Below are 20,170 nucleotides of genomic sequence, written 5' to 3'. Positions count from 1 at the left end.
TGCGCGCACATGCACACACACACGGCCAGAAAACCACCATCATCCCATTGTGTGTCCACATAGTCACAGATGGCCAGCAGAAGTCAGGCATTCTGCAGATGCACCGAAAGTGAAGGACTCACCTGAAGATCCTCTCTGGGGCCTGCTCTCCTGTAACTAGGTCATAGCCTTTCTCCAAGTTAGCGTACGGCCAGGGACTTGAGGACAGAGAGGAGGGAAATCAAAGAGAAGAAATACATTAAAAAAAAGTCTATTTCAAAATAATGTCATGTGCAACTTTCATAATTACAGTTAAATTAAAAGTGACAAAAAATCTGGGATGATCACAATGTTTTTTTTATTCTTGAAAGTAAGATACACGGTTCCTTCTCTTAACAGCTGTTACTCCGACAAAAACCGTGAAGGTAAATTTGATCTGTGACTGGACTGAATCCAGCATATGACAGGTGGAGCTGAATAGCAATGTGGGAACTTTTAATTGAACCAAAGATTGGGCAAGAGAGCTAATTATCAAACAAGGTCAGAGTCATCGAGAGGGCTAAGACGACTTACTTACAACAGTCCGGATAATGTCAATTTCTTCTGTCTTTCTTTTTTTGTGTTGTTCTGTCTCTTTCACTCCCTGACCTTCCCCTGCTGTTTTGTTTCATTACACTGTATAACATCCCTCCCATCTATTCCTTCGACCTGACTACCTCTTACAAGTCTACTTCCTCGAGTTAAAGGACCATATAGGTGCATTTGCATGTTTTAGCCCATTAACTACAAATTGCTTATATTTTACATTCCTGGTGACCATTTTTGAAGGCATACAGTAAGTGATTTGATTGATTTTCTACCTCGCTTTCCATTCATTTTAATACTCTGAGGATCAACTTGCAGAGACTTCAAACTAGCTAATCCATCACAGTGAACAATTCACCTTTATTTTATGTAAAGTGAATATTGTGCGCTAATGCAGTTGGGAGTAGGGACTGTGAAACCAGCTGTAAGGTCGTTTAAGTACAAGTGAGTTTTCAGATATGAGTGGATAGAGCAGACAGGACTTACCCTTCATTTCGACCCCAGTCGCTGCGAACACAGAGGTGTTTATGGACGGGATCGGGGGAATAACCCTCATGACAGCTGCATTCTCCTGCGACAGAGGGAACAAGAAGGGGGCACAGTGGCAGATATTTATTTATCCTCAGCAGCTGAATAAATTACCATGTAAGTGACCCTGGCCTGCTCATTCATTAGAGATTTATCAAATAAGCAGTTGCCAATTTTCCAGCTAATTCCCTCCAGCGAACAAAACTGAGTGCATTTAGAATGACACGCGCAGCATTAGCTGAGCTTTTTCCTGAAGTATTTCATAAAAATTAATAGCAATTAATGTCTTTGATTTTTGTCTTCCAGTCAAAAGGATGAAGTCGCATGTTTTCGCTATTGATTTTTCTCCCAGAACACATAAGCACCATTGGTTAAGATCAAGGACCTGTTAGGTAATGCTTTAAACATTACGACAGCATACATTTTGTCCTGTGTGAAGGCTTAACAACACAGCTCCAAGGTCAGCCACCCCTCAAGTAAGAAAACAGCGACATAAAGATTGCCATACAAGATGCCTTTGGCGAGAATCTGACAAAAATTGACTGGGATTCTGTTTGCTCCCGCTTATCACGAGAAATCTTTATCATCCTCACTAAGGTTTTTTTGTCCTTGAGAGTTTTGTGTCTCGGTACAAGATCTCCGTTCAGTTCTCCGCCCTCGGCTGGGCAGCTCCCACTGCAGAACGAGCAGAGACATTCAGGAGGCAGCACAGCGGCTTTGTTTTGGTAGAAGAGGCTGCCAATCATGCACCTTTCTGGCTACTGGTGGTGCTGACTCACCAGCTAGCCACTAAGTCTTAAAAAAACCTATTGCTCTATGTAATGTAACATATGGGTGAATGGACAGCAATGTCACAATACATCCGTTGGCAGGTAATCAACAGTGCCTCACAGGTAAATGCTGGAAATGTGTGTTTCTTCCTTAGATAATGTACACAGCTGTAAGTACAAAGAGTCAACAGAAGGATGTTTTAAAAGCATGGAGGATCTTCCTCCTATATCTATAGACCTGTGTGTAACAGTACATGGAAAACTTGCAGATCAAAAAAAAAAAAAGTCAAAAATGGGTAAAATGGGTTTATTAAGTTTCATGAATATAGATTTGCTTCATGGTGTCATGTATGGTAAATAAAATATTTAGAATATGCTGCATGCGGAATACCATTTACTGCTGAACGCATTTGTAAATCTGAAGTCATTGATAGCTTTAGCAACTTTTCTATTAGCAGCGTACCGAAAATAAACGCCACTGACAGCTTTCTTTTGACCTATATGGAGGCATAACACCAGAAAAATGTGTTATGGCCACCCAGGCAACACCATTCACATTTTATCACCTTGTGCTTAATAATTTAAGACGCACTCATGGACTGATGCACCACCAGGATTCAGTCTGAGAGAAGCAACAAATGTTTTTATTTGCTAGCGGCTATTTCATGTGGCCTTACTAAATGAGGAGCAAGAGCTTCTGAAACGGCTGCACTTTAAACTGTGGACGCACGTAAACGTCGACAAAGTTCAAATAGCTGTTTCAAGTAAAAGACCATCCCAGTCGCCCTCCCCTCTGCGGGCTGTCGCTCCGTGACATCGTGGCACCACTTCCTCCTTTGCTCGCCACGGAAAAAAAATCCTAATTCTGATGGCTGCAAGAGGACGTAAGCAGATACGTTTCGTTTTGGGGGCATTTGTTGAAACAACTGATGGTGTTGTTTTTCTTCTGGAGACCTTTGTTTTCATACTCCCAGCCACGCAAACATGCATCCTGTTCACGTTGCATACACACACAAGCACACATGCTGTACATACACACACCCTCTCACTGCTACTCTTTACATAAACATTCAACCTCATTATATCTAGTTATTTTAAGTCTTCCTGATTGCCAGGGGCAGTACTTAATAAAAAGCCGCACATGTGCAGTCACATGTTACCAGTTACATGCTGGGGAGAAAGGGAGGAAATTGCAATAAGATTTTTGCTCTTTTCTTTCCCTTTTAGATGTGCCAGAGGCTGGAAGCGGCATTTTCATTAGCAGTCTGTTAGTGGTTAAGCTAACAATAGTGCCCCAAGTTGACAATTATTTCTTACATACAAGGGGAACGATTTACATAACAAACTCAGATTTGCAGGTGAAAATGCCCGACTGCACTGCTGATTGATTGGAGGGGAGAGGTGTAGGCTGCAGCGAGGAGCACCACTGACAAGACTGTGCCGGCTGCTGACAACTGTTACACTCTGCTTGCATTTGGTTCAAGAAGAAACATCTAATAGGACATGGCCGACATTCTTTTTCGGATTTCATACACACCAAACAAAAAGCAAATCAATACCTACATTACCTGTGATTCTTTGCTGAATGGTCTGCTAACGGAGCGATAATGGGATCAAGTGGGGGAGCTGAATGCTACACTCGCATCCTGCCATGCAATACATTCCCCTGATGCTCCAAACACCGTGGCCATGTTATTGGGTGTTTTGGGTGTCAATATTAAATATGGTCATGCTAAATCATCAGATTACACAGTGCAATATCCTAGATTATTTTATACTGCATATAATGTATCTAAGAGCGGCACGGTGATGCAGCAGGTAGTGCGTGTGCCTCATGTGGTTTCATGTCCAGATTCTGCATAGATACAAAAGTGGAATAGCTTGTAAAGTATTTTTTTTGCCTGTTCTGTGCAATTCTGATTCAAATTGAGTTGAGTGAATGTTTCTGAGCTCATTTGGATGAAAACTGGTATTACTGTAAACAACTGAACCAGTTAATATGTAAGTGTGCAGCAGTGATTAGTGCATCATACTAAAAATATAGATGTTATATTTAGTTTTGCGCCTTCGCTTCAAAGTGTTTTGAATGAGAGATAATGGGGCCTAATATAACAGCATGAAATGTAAAGTCTTTGAATTTTGGCTCCTGTGATGTTGCAGTCGTGTCAAAAGATCAACAATTCTTTTTATTTTTGAAAATGTACAATCTTAATTCCCAGTATTAACAATCCAGTGCAACTTTGAGAAATACAACCAGTCTTTTAATCCCAGTGACAGACTGCCTTTATCACCTGAATACAGCAGCTGGTCCTGTGAAAAGTGTCCACATAATGTAATTAACAATTAACAATAGAAAGATTGGCAAAAGTATTCAATGGTAGAAAAGAGTAATCACACTCCAATTAAGTGTGGATAATTGATTTAGATATATAGCTCATAAGTACACAAAGCAATCTACCTGCACAGATAGGTAAATGTATTGTACAGCCATATGTGTGTAGGCCTGGAGGCTGCAGAGGGACACATTTACGAGGTCTTTTCCACCTTGTTTCAGATCAGCCCGCAAGCAAAGTTTGCCTGTAATCTGGGACACACCTTGCAAGTAATCAGTGAAATGCGGCTCTTTCCTTAATGCAAATGTGTTTGAGGGAGGATCAAGCAATTAAAAGGAAGAGATATGCCTGGTTGATTGCAAATTTGGCTGGATTCACTAACCTTTACGCAACTTACAAGAATCAGCTTTGTGCGGCAGTCTCTCTGTCTCTAAAGACCTGGTTCAGACACAGTGCAGGCAGGAAGGGAAGAGAAACTTAAAGCGACTGGAGCTATTCTTTAGAAAACTCGAGATGTGCTGAATTAGATCATAAAGAAGTGCTTCTCTAACAGATACAGCCAGCAGTAAAAACAGCACACATTGAGGGGATGGGGGAGTTGTGATTGTGTGGTCATAAAACTTGAACTTCTAATGTACTATGGCGACTGCACTCCTTTTACATTTACAGCTTACATTTGGCTGGAGTTAACTAGCGAGGTGTTAGCCATATCAATGCCTTCCATCTGCTATGTTATGAGCTTGGACTGGTTTCGGATGTGGTGGCTCATTGACTTATTTAGTTTTCATGAGCTACATTTTCTTTAAAGCGTGCTTTTCTTTCGTTTAAAATACATAAGGAGTCCATATATTGGCATCAATTGCAAATACTGGCTGCAATTCAAAATACTTGTTATGATGATGATGAGTAAAGGTTGTCCAAATATGTTTTTCTCAGGTAGCGTTGCACTTCACACATTTTAGAAACTCATTATTTTTTTGATGAGAATTTGTATATCCGCATCACAGCATTTTGTTTTCTTTTCTGCTCCTGCTAATCTTAATCAAATCTCAGCACTTAACTCTGCTTTGTGAGCTATTCTCATCGCCTTATGTCGCCTTAATAAATCAGATGTTTGTTTTAGGCAGATTGCGAGAGCAAATTGAATGTTTCCATCAGGGAAGTCCATCAGAGCTACGGGCTTTGCGGAGAGAAAGTCAGTCTATAAAATGATGTCATGCTAGATGCTGTGCGGCCTTTGAGGTTTTTACATTCATTTGAACGGCCAGGATAATTTATATGCAGTATTTAACATACACAAGTTTCAGAAGATTTTAACTCTGCAACAGACAGACATATTTAAATATCTGGTAATGTTTGATTGCTATAAACAGTTTAATAATGACATCTAATCAATAATTAAATGAATCTGGGACACGTGGATGCAACTGTTGTAGTGAAACTCAAACAAGGTGCTACTTTAGCACGTGTAATTGGGTACGTCGATGCAAATAAGTTCACTACACTACACTGTGTTCCAAAACTGGCGCTGAGCTTTCAGACCCATCATCCCTTGACACAAAAGCTGCCTATGCTGGCTTCAAACCAGACGCTACTAACCTGCACTTTGCATATCTCACCCGAGAAACCACTTCTGGACTCTGGTAAAATACTGGCTGAGTGCATTCTCTCACATCAGCATCCACCTCCTACATCTGATGGTGTCATCACCCACGAGGATGCTTCCCCTTCATTCCCAAAATACAGTACATGCCAGCTAACCAAGAACAGAAGATTGAAGAAGCAAAAAGATGCCAAAGTGCAGCACCTGAGGGGAATTCATGAAGGAAGGAGAGGGTAACTGCTTCAACTTTTAGGGGAGGAAATCGTGTTAGTGCAGAAGCAAACCTGGCGGAGAGGATCAGCAGAGGCACACGTCGAACAGCACTCATGAAGACGGTTGGATCTGGAGATAGGTGCATTAAAGGACTGCACAACTCCGAAAAACTGAACTTAAGAAAATGTGGACTGGTGATTCATTTTGATGGGCTGGTCTAAAACACACACACCATTAACTGAAATTAAATACACTAAAAGCAGTAAGCTACACCGTCTGCAGGTATCTCACAGCTGACCATGCCACAAACAAGCTGAAGGAAAGTGGTGGTGTGTTTAACATCCTAAAACAGAGGTGGAACTTTTCTTTAATATGTTTATTCCAAAGTACCTCTCCACGCACCAGTAACTGAAGAGGCGAAGTGAATTCAGTCATGCATGAGTCATTTAACTATGAGTTCATCTGATTAAATCCAAGAATGTGATTAAATGCAATGCTGTTTTATTCTGACATTAACACATTTAAACAAGTATTAACAAGTGTAATGATAGATCTTCCTACGGTTATTGCCAGAGGCTGTCTCCCTAACTGGATGGTTAAATTTAATTTAAGATTCTTAACTGTTTAAGAGTTGTTTGTTTACATTTAATTGGAGAAATTAAATGTAGGTTCGGGCTCTGTGTTGACTAGTGGAGGATAAGAATTGTCACAGACTGTAACTGTAATGGGATCCATATTGCAGAATGTGGCAAACATTCTAGTGTTCTAGCTCTAGTGTCTGAAATAAAGTATTTCTGACACAATATTGAAAATCAAACATACTTAGGACTGAGTAATATCACTAAAATGTTGATAGAGCCATGACAATGAGCTTTAAAGCCACAGCAACTGATTTTTGGGCCACTTGGGGGCAGCAGAAACAAGCTGCAATCACTAGATCAACATATCATTACTTTTTAAGTTGACATGGTGAAGAGGCAATGTTAGCATTCTTTTCCAGTCACGTTTCCATTCACCTGATGAAGTAACTCTCTCTTAGTTCTGTTTGTGGCCTCTCACAACCCCTGAGGGAAATATCTGGCTCCTTAGCTGCTAAATGCTCCACTACATTCACCAAACTAATCTCTAACTGTGTCTGTCTGCTGTTTGGTGCTCAGGAGCTACTGAATGATGAGTTTTTTTTACTGAAAACAGCCGCCTGCTGTGGCCAAAAACAACGCTATGAGAAGGGTGAGAACCAAAACAGTAACGCTGTGGCCCAGAGAGCCAAGCAATGAGCTGAAACCCACTATAAAGCTCCATAAAGCCGAGGGGAGCCGCAGATTCAGATGATAATTCTCTATAGGTTCACCATTAAGAGTTACCCCTTTCACATTTGTATTATAAATATATCAATTGTAGCTGCTTTAATGTTGTTTTTCCCCTAAATTGTTGGAGTGCAAATACCTACGGCCCCAGTAGCCATTCCCAGACATCAGAGGCACAAAGCAACATCAAACATTAGTTTTTAGTGGTCCTCTATTAGGCAAAATGATTGTCTCCCTGACTTAAATGGCTTAAAAATGTGGGTGTTTTGTGTAGACAAAGCTCATTACAGCATTTTAACATGAAATGTTTTTTCTCTAAACTTTGCAGTTCCAGCTCACAGCTTTGCAATTAGACTCAACACAGGGCTGCCATTACATTCCTCTGTTCTTTATTTCAAAAGGATTTGTCTCAGCGGTTCAATAGGTCATCCATTTACAAACTTGAATATCAAGGCTGAGACACTCATTCACACATTTGTACTCCCTATCCAAGTGGGAAAAAATGCCTCTATATATATTTCCTAGAAGAGGACAACTGTATGGTGATGGGGACATCTGAAATTGAAATGATAGTGCTGCCTCCCCCTGTTCTGTTGTTGCTATATGAATATAAGAAGTTTGAAATTAACCTCCCACATGGCAGTAATGGAATACTTTCAATCTTTTCTACCGGAGTGTAAAGAAAAAAAACAGGATGTGGAAGTTTCCTCTCAGGTCCCATGTTTGCTTGGAGTTGTACCAAAAACATTCGATGTTGTGACTATTTACAAGTCAGGTAGTGTTTTCAAAAATCCCTGTTGTCAAGACTTTGGAAAAAAATATGTAAAGCCGCTGCATTTTACCTTTCTTGATAAGTTACACACACATATATCTACATATAACTTTTTTTCATAATTTGACCAGTGTTGCGCAGCTGGATGCTTGGATTCCTAATGGCATGCTGACATGTTGTCGACCTGCCGTACTGCCTTCAATACAGAATTTGACCCATAAATTTGGCCCGTATTTAATCCTATTGACAAAACTGGAGTCACATCGCAGAGGAGGATATTTCTTGCTAGCTGAGAGGCCATTTCCTCCATCCTTTTCTGTGACCTTGCTATCACTGCACAGAGGTCTTCAGTCTCACCCAGAGCAAGCTCGAGTGCAGCAGACTCACTAGTGGTAGAGCTGTCGTGATCTTTTGTCATCAAGATGCACAGAAGGATCCTTGTTTTGGGTTGAGTCTGTATTTGATTGCTCTTTCCTTTGCCAAAGCCCGGGCTGTGGGGCGGGCAGGATCCACTGAGAGAGCACCTGGACAGCCCCGTTTTTCAGACGTCAAAGTACGTCCAGCTGGAGTTGGCAGCACGATCGGGTCTGTACTCCGAACATGTCGGCTGCAGACTGCTGTGGGATTAGTTACGGTGAAGTTGTCTCATCTGAGTGATGCGACTGCAGCTCTTTGTCTTTGGGAAATGTGTGGAAACTGAGAGGGAGCTGCACGCAGGTGGACACATTAACAGTGGCTTGGACTGCTGTCCTCTAAACTTTGAAATAAGACCACTCTCAGACGTTTTGAGGTCATGGCTCAACAAAGCACAAATGTCGTTTATATAGCTTTAATATGACTAATGTACTGGCACAGAGCTATACACTCAGCGAAGTTGTGGACTCCGCCATGCATAAAGCCTGTTCAGTGGTGCCAAAAGTTATGGTTGACTGATTAGAACATGTTGTTGGCCTAATTTAGAGCTAATCACCTGTGATTGGAAATGGCCATTTGATGACAACAATTATCGAACTGTGCTCACCCAGTCCCTTTCCTGTCACATCCCAGCCAGGTTTCTACACAGACACACAACCTGATACTACACATGGGGATAGTACTATCCAGCACAAACACCGATATTAGACTGCCAATACAATTTGTCACTATTATGTCACCACTGTGTCCTCATTCTCCACCTCTTTTCTTTGCTCTCTCACTTTAACCGTCCTTCTGTTCTAAATTAAAAATGTAAAACAGCGCAAGCGGCAGTCACCGGAGACCTCGAATCATTTCTCTTCAGTCGTCCACTTGCATAACCAACCTCATGTTACAAATTATGTGATTTCTAGTTTCTCACCGCGGAGGCATCAATGATTTTCACATTTCAAAGCTCACGGTTTAAGGGACAGAAAGGAGTTATTGTTGTCCTGATGCAAATACACACTTGTTATACAATTGCCAGGACGAAAAGCCATTCTGCCCGAAGACCTTGATGCTTTTCTCATAGGTGAGCGTGTGTGTGTGTGTGTGTTTGTCCACATTCAAGTGCTGTACACATTGGACGGAAGGAAAAACAATGCTTTATGTTAACACTCCAGCAGTTTCAGTTCCAATTAGGTGAGGCTGGAGGAGCCAGGGAGACATAATTTCAAATGAGGAAAACAAAAGCAGCTAAGGAGGTTCACAGGTCTTTATGAGGTTAGTTATGATGATCGATGGAAAGGTGCTTGCGGCAATCTATTCCCCCTTAGTACAGTGTAAAACTATAGGATGGGTTGACTAACAGTGTCATAACTCAAGTTATACTCATAAACTGTTAACTTCAGTGATCACGTTATATTTAAAATTATAAACCCCGGTTATATAGTCATGCTGTTGTTATTATATATATATATATATATATATACAACAAAAATACATTGCATTTATGGCTGCATTGTATTTTCAGCCTATTTAAATTCTCAGTATCAGGCTGTTACCAAGACGGCTCATGGCCCAAGTCTAATTAAAGTCCCGAGCATCTCTCTGGCAACAGGAACAGCTGCATCGTGCCATTCATCCACTAACCTCCACAGCAGCAGTTAAGTGGGGAGTGAAGGTGAAGGCAGAGAGGATTGATTATCCAAGCACCATGACTGGTGGTTAACAGCGACAGTCAACCAGCGTGACACTGAAGCAGGATGGAGGCGCGTGATGGAGATGATGTGAGAATTGCTTGCGATCAAAGGGCACAAAGAAACAGAACAAAACAGCGAGATTGCTGGTGCATGCGTATAAGATTGGGAAAAGTGATGGATGCAAATGGTCCACATGTCTAAATGTGTGGATTTGAAACAGTCTGTCGCTCCCTGAAATGTGGGCATGTTTAATTGATTAAATTCACAGCTAAAAACAACTTGCTGACACCACTCTGTGTAGCGCCCCGGTAGTAAAATAAAAAATAAAAAAACACTACGGTACACAGCCCTGCCTGCTGCCTGCACATGTAGATGCCAATAGTAGCAGTAGATCATCTGTATTTCCTGACATGCATGTCCAAGACCAGCTTTTGTTAGAATGATGCAAACCCACGACAAGCAGGAAAGCACTACAGCACCCCCACACTTACTGACCATGTTTACAATGGGCGAACTGGACATTTCACAGAGGTGTGTGTGAACAAAGTAGTAGTAGTAGTCAAACAGCAAACAATCCCATATCCAGCCATCTACATTTAAACACCACCAGGCCACACATACATCTATAACAAGACTTACCCAAGCTGTTTTTCCATCACTTGTCACTAGGCAAAATACCCGCTCTGACATTCTTTATTCAGAGAATTGCAGCTTGCCTCAAGGTCTCAATGCACAGAGACCAGTGCAGGTGCATTTTTCTTCCCTATGTGATTTACCCTTTAACCAGTGGTTCAGTGTTGCTGGAAGTACAATAAATGTGCCTGGATGAAAGAGTTTGTTTCAGGTGTGCTGTCCTCAGGAAGAGCACAGTTGTGTGTGTATCACTCTTGAGTGCCATTGTTTGGGTGCTACAATGCATGGAAGAGGGCCGTGATGGGAATAGAAAGCCTTTTTGAAGAACACCTTTAATTTTCCCGCTGGATGGATGTGGTTGCCCTGGGAAGATACAACATACTTCAGGGCAATTACTGATCAAGTAATCTTGCTGCTGAAAAGGGCGCATGAAAAGAGAAATAACTCAAGAGAGACCAGGAGACAGAAGCACTAACAAAGTGAGAATGCTGAATGTACCGGGGTCTGGATGACTAAATGGCTCCTTCATAGAATTACAACCATTACTGGTCTCCAAATGCGTAAATGTGTAGTGACTGATGTAAGCGTAGCACGCGTCTGCACACATTCAGAATCCACAAACACAGTCCATGTTCGGCATCTTCATGTGTACTGACTGAGTTGAGTGTCTGGAGCTCTGATACATTATGCATCAGCCCTCAACATGCCCTTGACCGGGGTGACATAAATTTCACATACATTACAGATGTAATCCATTCTAATGAGCTTAGACTTTATCTTGTGGGGCACGAAATACACCAGAGAGTCACTCACAGGAAGATAAATATCATGGCGCTGCACACTCGGCTTTTGTTGGCATAGTTTTAATGTCAGCACAAACAGGCTCAAAATTGTGTGAGCTGATTGTGTACATACTGCTGCAGAGGCACGTGATTATTTACCTGGACGAGGCAACAGGCACTGAGGGCTTGTGCTTACATACTGACAATGTTGTTTGCTAGCTCGTTGTATTAAGCTTGGACTCCAACTATAGAAGGCTGTTACATTTACTCACCAATTGAATAAGAAAAGCATACACACTCCATCTAAAAGCTCAGCTTGGCTACTTCATCTAAGTGTATTTTTTCCTACTTAACAGAAAGATCCTCCACAGAACAAAACAGCCGCTAGACTTTCGTTTTGAATTAAATACTAATGTCACATTCATTCCCATTTTTTTTCCCTAAGCTAATACAAATAAAAATGTGATTAAAAGCCTTCTGCTTCTGTGGTAGTTGCACATGGTGCACATGAGAAGTTTAGCTCTCCATGCCATCTTGCTGTTGATCGTTGCTAAAAGTCTCTATGTGGTCTGAGGAACACAAGACAGCCTCCCGTGTGCGGGCTCTTGATCGGCAACTCAGCCAATCACCGTGTTTGTGTCTGTGCCCTTTTTTACACCCATCCATCCATCCATTATCTATACCGCCTATCCCTTTCGGGGTTGCGGGGGGCTGGAGCCTACAGTGGCTACAGAGGCTACAATGGGCGAGAGGCGGGGTACACCCTGAACCGGTCGCCAGCCGATTGCAGGGCCACATGCAAACAAACATTCACGCTCACACTCACACCTACGGACAATTTTAGAGTCATCAATTAACCTAATGAGCATGTTTTTGGTCTGTGGGAGGAAGCCGGAGTACCCGGAGAGAACCCACGCATGCACGGGAAGAACATGCAAACTTCACACAGAAAGGCCCCGCCTGACCCGGGGATCGAACCGGCAACCTACCTGCGCACTACCTGCTGCGCCACCGTGCAGCCTCTTTTTTACACCCATTTTCTTGCATTAGATGGAGGCGGGATCAGAAAGAAGCTGGCGCTGAATTAACACCACAAGTTTCTGAGACTCATTCTGAGACATCATTGAAAAGCTCAATAATTACCTAACAACCCTATTACATACAATCTGATTGGATTATTAGTGTAATGGAGGAAATAGAAGGTCCTCATTATGCAAATTCAAAATGGCTTCCGCCTTGTTGCGTTGAGACTCACATGACTTACCAAGCTCAATATTTTGCTTATGTTGATAAAGTTGTGGCAAGATATGTATTCTTACCAATATTTTAAGATAAAAAAAAAGGTTGATTGAGGAAGAAAATAATGACCAAATTTGTTTAAAACAAAGTAGATTTGTTGTTTTTAAATGATCTTGGTTTTTTTTTTGCATTTCAGTTAAAGATGGATTTGCATGTGTGGGGTCTTTATATATACAATATATGATCTTAAAGAAAGAGAACTTTTGCTAGATTCAGTTTTGCAATTCATCTCATACTGTATGGCGTCACTCGAAGTAATATCAAAAGGCTGAAAGTAAAAACTAATTTATCTGCTCTATTAAATACATAAGTACAATTTATTAAATATGCCTACACTGAATTAAGCTTTGTGGTCGGTGGTAATAACTTCACAAACCTGAATCCACACAAGCATTAATGGTTTTCAGTACAGCTTGACACTGCATCAATATTTAACACCACGGCATTTTATGACTACATCCGTGCCATTTCACTTGATCTTATGTCTTAGATGTGTATAAAGCAGTTCCATCAGGCTCCTCCAATGACTTCTTTCAAAGACATTCATGGAGGTAACCCTGAAGAAAAAAGAGCTGCCCTTCTTTCCTCCTCACTGCAGTCCTTGCAATTATCCCACCTTAAAAGAGATTCAAATGTCTTCAAATGTATTTTCTTCTAATTTCAAAACATGACTTGAAATATGCCTTGAACTATGTCTTTAAATGACATTTCTAACTAGTGTAAAGAATTTCAAATTGGCTCAATGTCGTGATTTTACAGTTATGTGTTATGTTTTTGTTCGAACATTTTATCGGCTAATTATGAAGCTTAGCTCTTTGTAAACTACTTTAAGCCATTCTCTTTAAATGGTCCTGTATAATTCATACCTATAGTTGAAGAATTTTTTGTCCCCTTTAATTATATTTGGAGCTTTTGGGACCTACAGTATATAATGGTGTTGTGTCAAACAGTATGGGAGACAGTGTGTGGCTTTGAGACCTTACTGTAATGTCCTCTATGTTACCCTTTACCTCTTTCCAACACTGAATAGCCAGTTACTGGACAAAATAGATGAAAAAATGGACTTATATTATTTGCTAGACAAACAGACCTAAGTGTGTCCATGCGTGCGTGTGGACTAACCTGTGTCCTGATCGCAAATCTGCTCGCAGGGCTCGGTGGCCCTCTGGCCGCAGAAGTCCTGGACCCACTGTGTGGACGAATTGGTCTGATAGTAGAGGGTTAGCTTGGCTGGGTTTAGCCAATTAGAAACATCCAGGAAGCTGCCCATGCTCACCACAAAACTACTTCCTGAAAAACAAAAGAAAACACACGATAAAAGTGTTTTGCTTGAAGAAGAAGAAGAAGAAGAAGAAGAAGAAGAAGAAGAAGAAGAAGAAGAAAACAATGTAAAGGCAGAAAAAAAGCTTGATTGTTTGGGATCTTTAAAAGCTCCTTTGCTGGCTCTATTGCAAAATCAGCTGGAAAGTGGCTAATTCTTTTGTTCTCACTGTAATTTTAATTCCCCTCCTGACCAGGCTGAATTTAAATGAGAAAATTAAGACCTATAATGTGTGTATTGATGGGATTTCCTTGGTAATTGCAGTAGAGGGGCTAAAAGAGTTCCACGAGTCAATCAGTAAAGGCTATGCTCATTGACGCTGACTTACCTTTCTTTCTTACTGCTCCCAGGCCAATCGTTAAACTCTGATCACTGAACAAGATTATCCCTAATTGATGCCAATGACTTTTACTTCCAAAGGGAGCTGTGAGGAGATTGTGCTTCAACTCTCTGGTGAACAGTAAGATTCTTGCACAGCTATATTGTGTGTATACTGCTGCGCTGTGGAAGCTAAATCTGCAGATTCCTCTGCAGCCTATATGCATCTCTGTGTCAAAGTGAATTTAAAATGCATTTCAAAAACCAGGCCAGGACATAAAGTTAACAATTGTGAGATTAAAAAGGATTGGCACATTTATTCTGTTTTATGATATGAAACCCTGCATTGGTGGTCTCCAGGCAGTTTTTTCTAAACACGGGATTAATGCATATGGAAAAGCTTGCAAAGCCCACTAATCAAATCTGAGTCACAGGAAAAGTTACAGGGCCAATTCCCTGCAGTAAAATCCACAGCACAGAGAAGAAAGACCCAACAAAGAACACTCACACTGTCCAACACACTGTGCGAAGCTACAATATCCCAAGCCTCATCTATCCGTCTTTTGTTTTCTCCTTCTTAACATTTAAGCTGTTCCAAACTCCACATAGAATACACTACCATGTGCCTCCTCCTACACACATTAAGTCACCAGCTGCTTCTCTTTTATTTTGACAGGAGCGTGTTGCACCGGGACAGCCACTCAAAGCCTTAAAAAATACACTCATAAGTTCTATTTTCTGACTACCTAGCAAACTTGGCGGGGGCCTCTCATCTCAAGTGTAAAGACCAATAATAGGCCTGCTGTGTTGCTTTCGAGTAAATGTTGCATTGCTTCTAGCCATTATTCTCCTGCACCTACAGGATGCACCCAAGAAAAGCTGAACTGCATCTACTTCACATAATGAAGTGATATTAATGGTCTGTGTTGTGTATATGGGTCTGTACAGGTTTATATATGAGCAATGTAAACTCTTGTTTATTGTGCCTGAAATTAAAAACGACTTGGTTGACATGGTTCAAGATATTGCACTAGAAAGGACAACTCACTTCCTTGCAACTACCTACAACAGCCATGAATCGAATCAATCATTTATAATTAAAATGAGGAAATATTGACTAATCCCTTAGCAACAAGGACTGCTGGGGCTGCTCTTGAAAAGGAATTATCCAGCACCAACCAAAACACCAAAAAGGTGAAAATTCACACATAATTTTGCAGAGAGGATCCCTAAAAGCATCGTCCAGGTCAGGCTGACCAAAGGTGACCATAACAAGGCCATTTCCTCCTGCACAGCACTGCAATTTAGTGAACAGAACTGCCAGTAGCCCTCATTTGCTGAGAGAGTGGAGAAATCTAATGGCTTCAGCTCACACAGCGAGGAAGCAATTGTTAGATTATGGGTTGGTTTCTTGGAGACCTGTGAAGAAACCCCTCCTGAGCAGTAGGAACATGGCTGATTGCTGGCAATTTGGTTGTGCATGTTGTGCATTGAGTGCAGGAGACTGGGGGAAAAATTATTTTGTTCGATGAATCACCTTTCAACTGTTTAGGGAACTGAGGTGGAATAGAAAGCATCGCACATCTGAGCCATGGCAACAGTGATAATTAAAGAAACCGTGCAAACCTTAACAGTTGTTTCTCTATTGTTGCCTGAAAACCACTGACGTATTATAATATGTCTATTTATTTATTTTATCTTCTAAATTTTAATGCTTTTGTTGTTGCTGCTTTTTTTGTACTCCTCAATTGTGCATTATTGTGTTTTCTCTTAACCTCCAATTCTACGATTAGCAACTGGGATTCACAATTAGACACACAAATGACAGATTTTCCTCATTCTGTCTTCATAAATTATGCATTTGTCTATTTGCTAAACATTATTACCACCTTTGGAGTGTAATTTTAATGAAGTTATACTGTATATAACCCCCCTCTCTGTGTCTCTTCTGTTATGCAATACATATCTGCTTCATAGACTTGATATTAAAAACATAAAAAAATCCTTTGATTCACTTCACACTTTGGAGTGCTAAAATGAGAATATCTTCTGAATTACTAATAAAATAAAAGGTTCATGGCATGGCATGCGTTTTAATCTTCTTATTAACCTCTAAAAAATATCTTTAGCTCGACCTGTATTCGCTTTCGAAGGAGCGTGCCATGATGTTGATTTAACAGTCTGCACCCTCTGTCTCCACTTCTTCCAGCCACTTACCTATCGACATATTAGCTTTGAGTTGTGCTGGTTGTTTAGCCTCTCCTGTCATGTCTCACCTGTCTGCTAGTCACTCCTTCTGAATTTACTGCTCACACTGATACGTGACTTCATCACTTGGCTGCACCTCTGCCTCCTATCACTCATTATTCCTCCAGTATATAGAGCGAAGTTTCTAGAGGACAGCTGACATGTCTTGTGTGACAGATCATATGTGTTGCCTTGTCGCCATACTGCTGCACTGTAGGCCTTTTTCCCTGCCTGCCTGTTTCTGTCCTGACCTAACTCATATTTATAAGTGGCTTGCCAGTTTGGATTTGCTTTGTTTGTTTATCTGTTGGATTTTGTTTGCTTGTTTGCTCTGACTGCCTGCTGCCGACTGTACGGCTGCCAGACCAATGGCTTAAGTCGCCTTTTGTATCACATCTGCTCAGCCTCAGGTGTCTGTTTTTCTTAGGCCAATTCAAGTATACACAAGTTTGCAGAGGAACAACAAAACTGAAAGGCAAAAGCCCTGTTTGCCCTGTTTGCCCTTCAGGTTGAGGGTATCACTAAAGGAAAGGCCATGGGGTCATCAAAATTTAAGTAGCTCATTCTCTGGTGATCCTGGATGTCCGTGGAAAATCCCATCGAACTCCAGCCATTAGTTTTTAATATCTTACACAAAAAGTTGAGAATTGAGCATCGGGTCAGAGGTCAGCTCAAGACGCGCTCAAACTTTTAAGAAAACTCTTGCATATAAGTGGAAATTCTGTCTTGTTAGTAGTGGGAGAGCAAAGGTCAGGAAGTGACCAAAATCAATCAGTTATCATTCTCATTCAGCAATCTCATTTAGCAAGCAGCTGGAGAGATATCTTGCAATGGGTGTTTTAAGGACAAATGGATACTGAAAGGGGCTATTCGCGGGCAAGTTACGTTCACAAAAACATTACCACAGTGTAAAAAGAAGAATTTCATACTCCGGAGCTTCAACTCCATGCTGTTGAAAATCAGCAGGCAATACGTTAAGCGGTGTCAGCAGTTGTATTAGAGCACCTGAAACAATTAGAAAATATTAATTGTACAGCTGTTAACGACGTGCTGTCAGAGCAGTGCCATACTGTGAGAGAGTTTGAAGCTAGATGCTAAACAACACCTTATAAAGGCAAAGCAGCCCATGACTAATAGGAGAGGTGGTCAAGGCAACGTGACAGTTATGGAGATGTTACACGAGACAATATCATAGCCTAGAGTAAGTGATAAGCTGTCAAGTGTTTTGACGGAGGATGATCCTGGACAGAGACCTGCGTAAAGACCCCGGGGCAGCTGAATGCAGAGCGAGAGAATTTTTATACATCATATTTAAACTCCAAATTTATTCAGATTATGGCATTATAATTCTTAAGTCAAGTTAGTGGTTTTCGCCCTGTGGAAAAAAGGCACGAAACCTGTGCATGAATCATAAGACAGGTCTGGACCACTGGTGAATTTCTTACCTAAAAGAAAATTAAAAGTGCGAATGCCACAACTTCTCTTTAATCACTCACGTGATATCCAGTGATACTGCAAAGTGATATCTAATTTGATTGGTCGAACTGGCCGGAGGAAAATGAAACACTGGACAATATAATTCATCCATTCATTGAAAACATATCTTTTCTCAGTGTGTTGGCTGACATGTTGTTTGGCACGTATTACAGTAGAGACAGTTTTGTGTGCTGTTCATTCGTATTTTGTGCCCAGGTGCACACAAACTGCGGGTGTGTGGGTGGACTAGAAATGAGGCCCTGGTGGCAAGAGCACCTGATCGACATGTGAATGCAGAGCTTCCAGAGATATGGCAATCATTAGTTAAATTGCCTCAGCTCCGCACTCACTCTTACTTCACCTAACATTTTCCATATTGGCCTCTCTTAGCGCCAAGTGAGGTTGATACTGTGGTATGCTGCTGATACATGGACCCAATTTACAGTTATCCCAGAGCCAACAAGGAATTTAAAACAGACTCAGGGGGCTTTTAATGCAGCTCCCCGAGTACCCCAAATCTAAATTTTATCAAAAATACAAAAAAACCAAAAACATTTTGACTTTAGAGCATATAGCTTGTTTGTATGCCATATACATACATATACAGCCTGTTACTGTATGTATGAAGCAACCTTGGAGGCATTGTTGAATAGGCCATATGTGTCATGGCAACTGTGAAAGTGCAAACCATAGGTTAGTATCATCCAATGTACATGCAATAAAGTCTGCACACTGAAAACTCCCAGTGCAAAACAACGAAAAACAATCACATTTTGAGCACAGCGCTTTTCACCAATCTGATGGCTCAAAGTGTCATGCGGTTGTTTGTGGTGGTAATAAATATATTATATTTTTCCCATTGGGAGCTTTCAGTGTGCGGGCTTTATTGTCCTGATTTTTGCTCATCTTTTTGTTCCCGCACATGATTTACTGTTTGTTGTATGAATGTGCGTCTTTTGTACTTTATCAGTCGTGGAGAGGGGGCACTGACACTGAAAGCATCGCGCTGAAATTGAAAAGCACAAATCACGGTTGAGGGGGTGGAGATTTTACTGCAAGCCATTTGTAAACAGAAACAGAGGAAGCATGCGGAGCTGTTCCTGCTTCATTAGGTGTTCTTCCTAACGACAAAAAACTGTACAAATTACATAATATTTTCCACCACTCAGTAACAGCGCGCCTACTCCACAGTCATCACTGGAGAATGCTACTTGAAGGAAAACTGTATCCAATTATGGCTGGGGAAAAAGCAAATACGTGAAAAAAGGTATACCATTATGGATAGTGGCAATTATGATAACCTGCTCCACAAATCTATATCCTTTTCTTTTCAGCTAACACCCAAGGCTCAGGTATGCACTGCTACAACACTGCAGTTAGGCAACATGAGGCGCATCAGTTGAAAGGAGTTACAGTATATCCTCCTGCAATTACTGTGGGTGTATCACAAATTGATGTGGGCTTTCACAGTCTTCCTCACCAAGTTCTACCTGGACAGATATCCCATTCATATAGTACATTCTATTGAATTGATATTTTGCACATTATTTTTGTTATTGCTATTCATATTAGCATAATTCTATTTTGTTGTACTTGTAAGCACCATTACTGTTTTATTTTTACTACTGCCGCAGTGTCAATGAGCCAAAACCAAAGAAATTTACACGCTCTCTTATACTTGTATAACTGAGAAGTAACCATAAAGAAATGCATCTTTAATGAATGTGTCGCACTTACCATCTGCGACAAAATGCTCAGGCACATGGAGGGTAACCTTGACGGTGAGAGGGCAGGAATCCTGCGTAGCATAGACAATGGCAATGACACATGTGCTGATGGTGATCAGCGTCAGGGTGACCTTATTCAGAGGACTGTGTGGGTGGCCTAGAGGTAGAGAAAGAGAAAAAG

General features: G+C 41.1%; 1 protein-coding gene across 1 annotated transcript in view; it reads right to left on the bottom strand.

Moving 5' to 3' along the window:
• LOC139349209 (astrotactin-2-like) overlaps positions 1-20,170 on the bottom strand; it is a 262,594-nt gene that overhangs the window by 118,668 nt on the left and 123,756 nt on the right. Inside the window, exons 6-9 of the mRNA XM_070989796.1 lie at positions 20,000-20,146; positions 14,023-14,190; positions 1,051-1,135; positions 123-197 (exon numbers count right to left, since the gene is read on the bottom strand). Of these exons, the coding sequence (XP_070845897.1) occupies positions 123-197; positions 1,051-1,135; positions 14,023-14,190; positions 20,000-20,146 (475 nt within the window). The remainder of the gene's footprint in view (positions 1-122; positions 198-1,050; positions 1,136-14,022; positions 14,191-19,999; positions 20,147-20,170) is intronic.

This window comes from Chaetodon trifascialis, chromosome 20, assembly GCF_039877785.1.
Source record: "Chaetodon trifascialis isolate fChaTrf1 chromosome 20, fChaTrf1.hap1, whole genome shotgun sequence".
Lineage (NCBI taxonomy): Eukaryota > Metazoa > Chordata > Actinopteri > Chaetodontiformes > Chaetodontidae > Chaetodon > Chaetodon trifascialis.
This window is presented reverse-complemented; position numbering and strand designations above follow the sequence as displayed.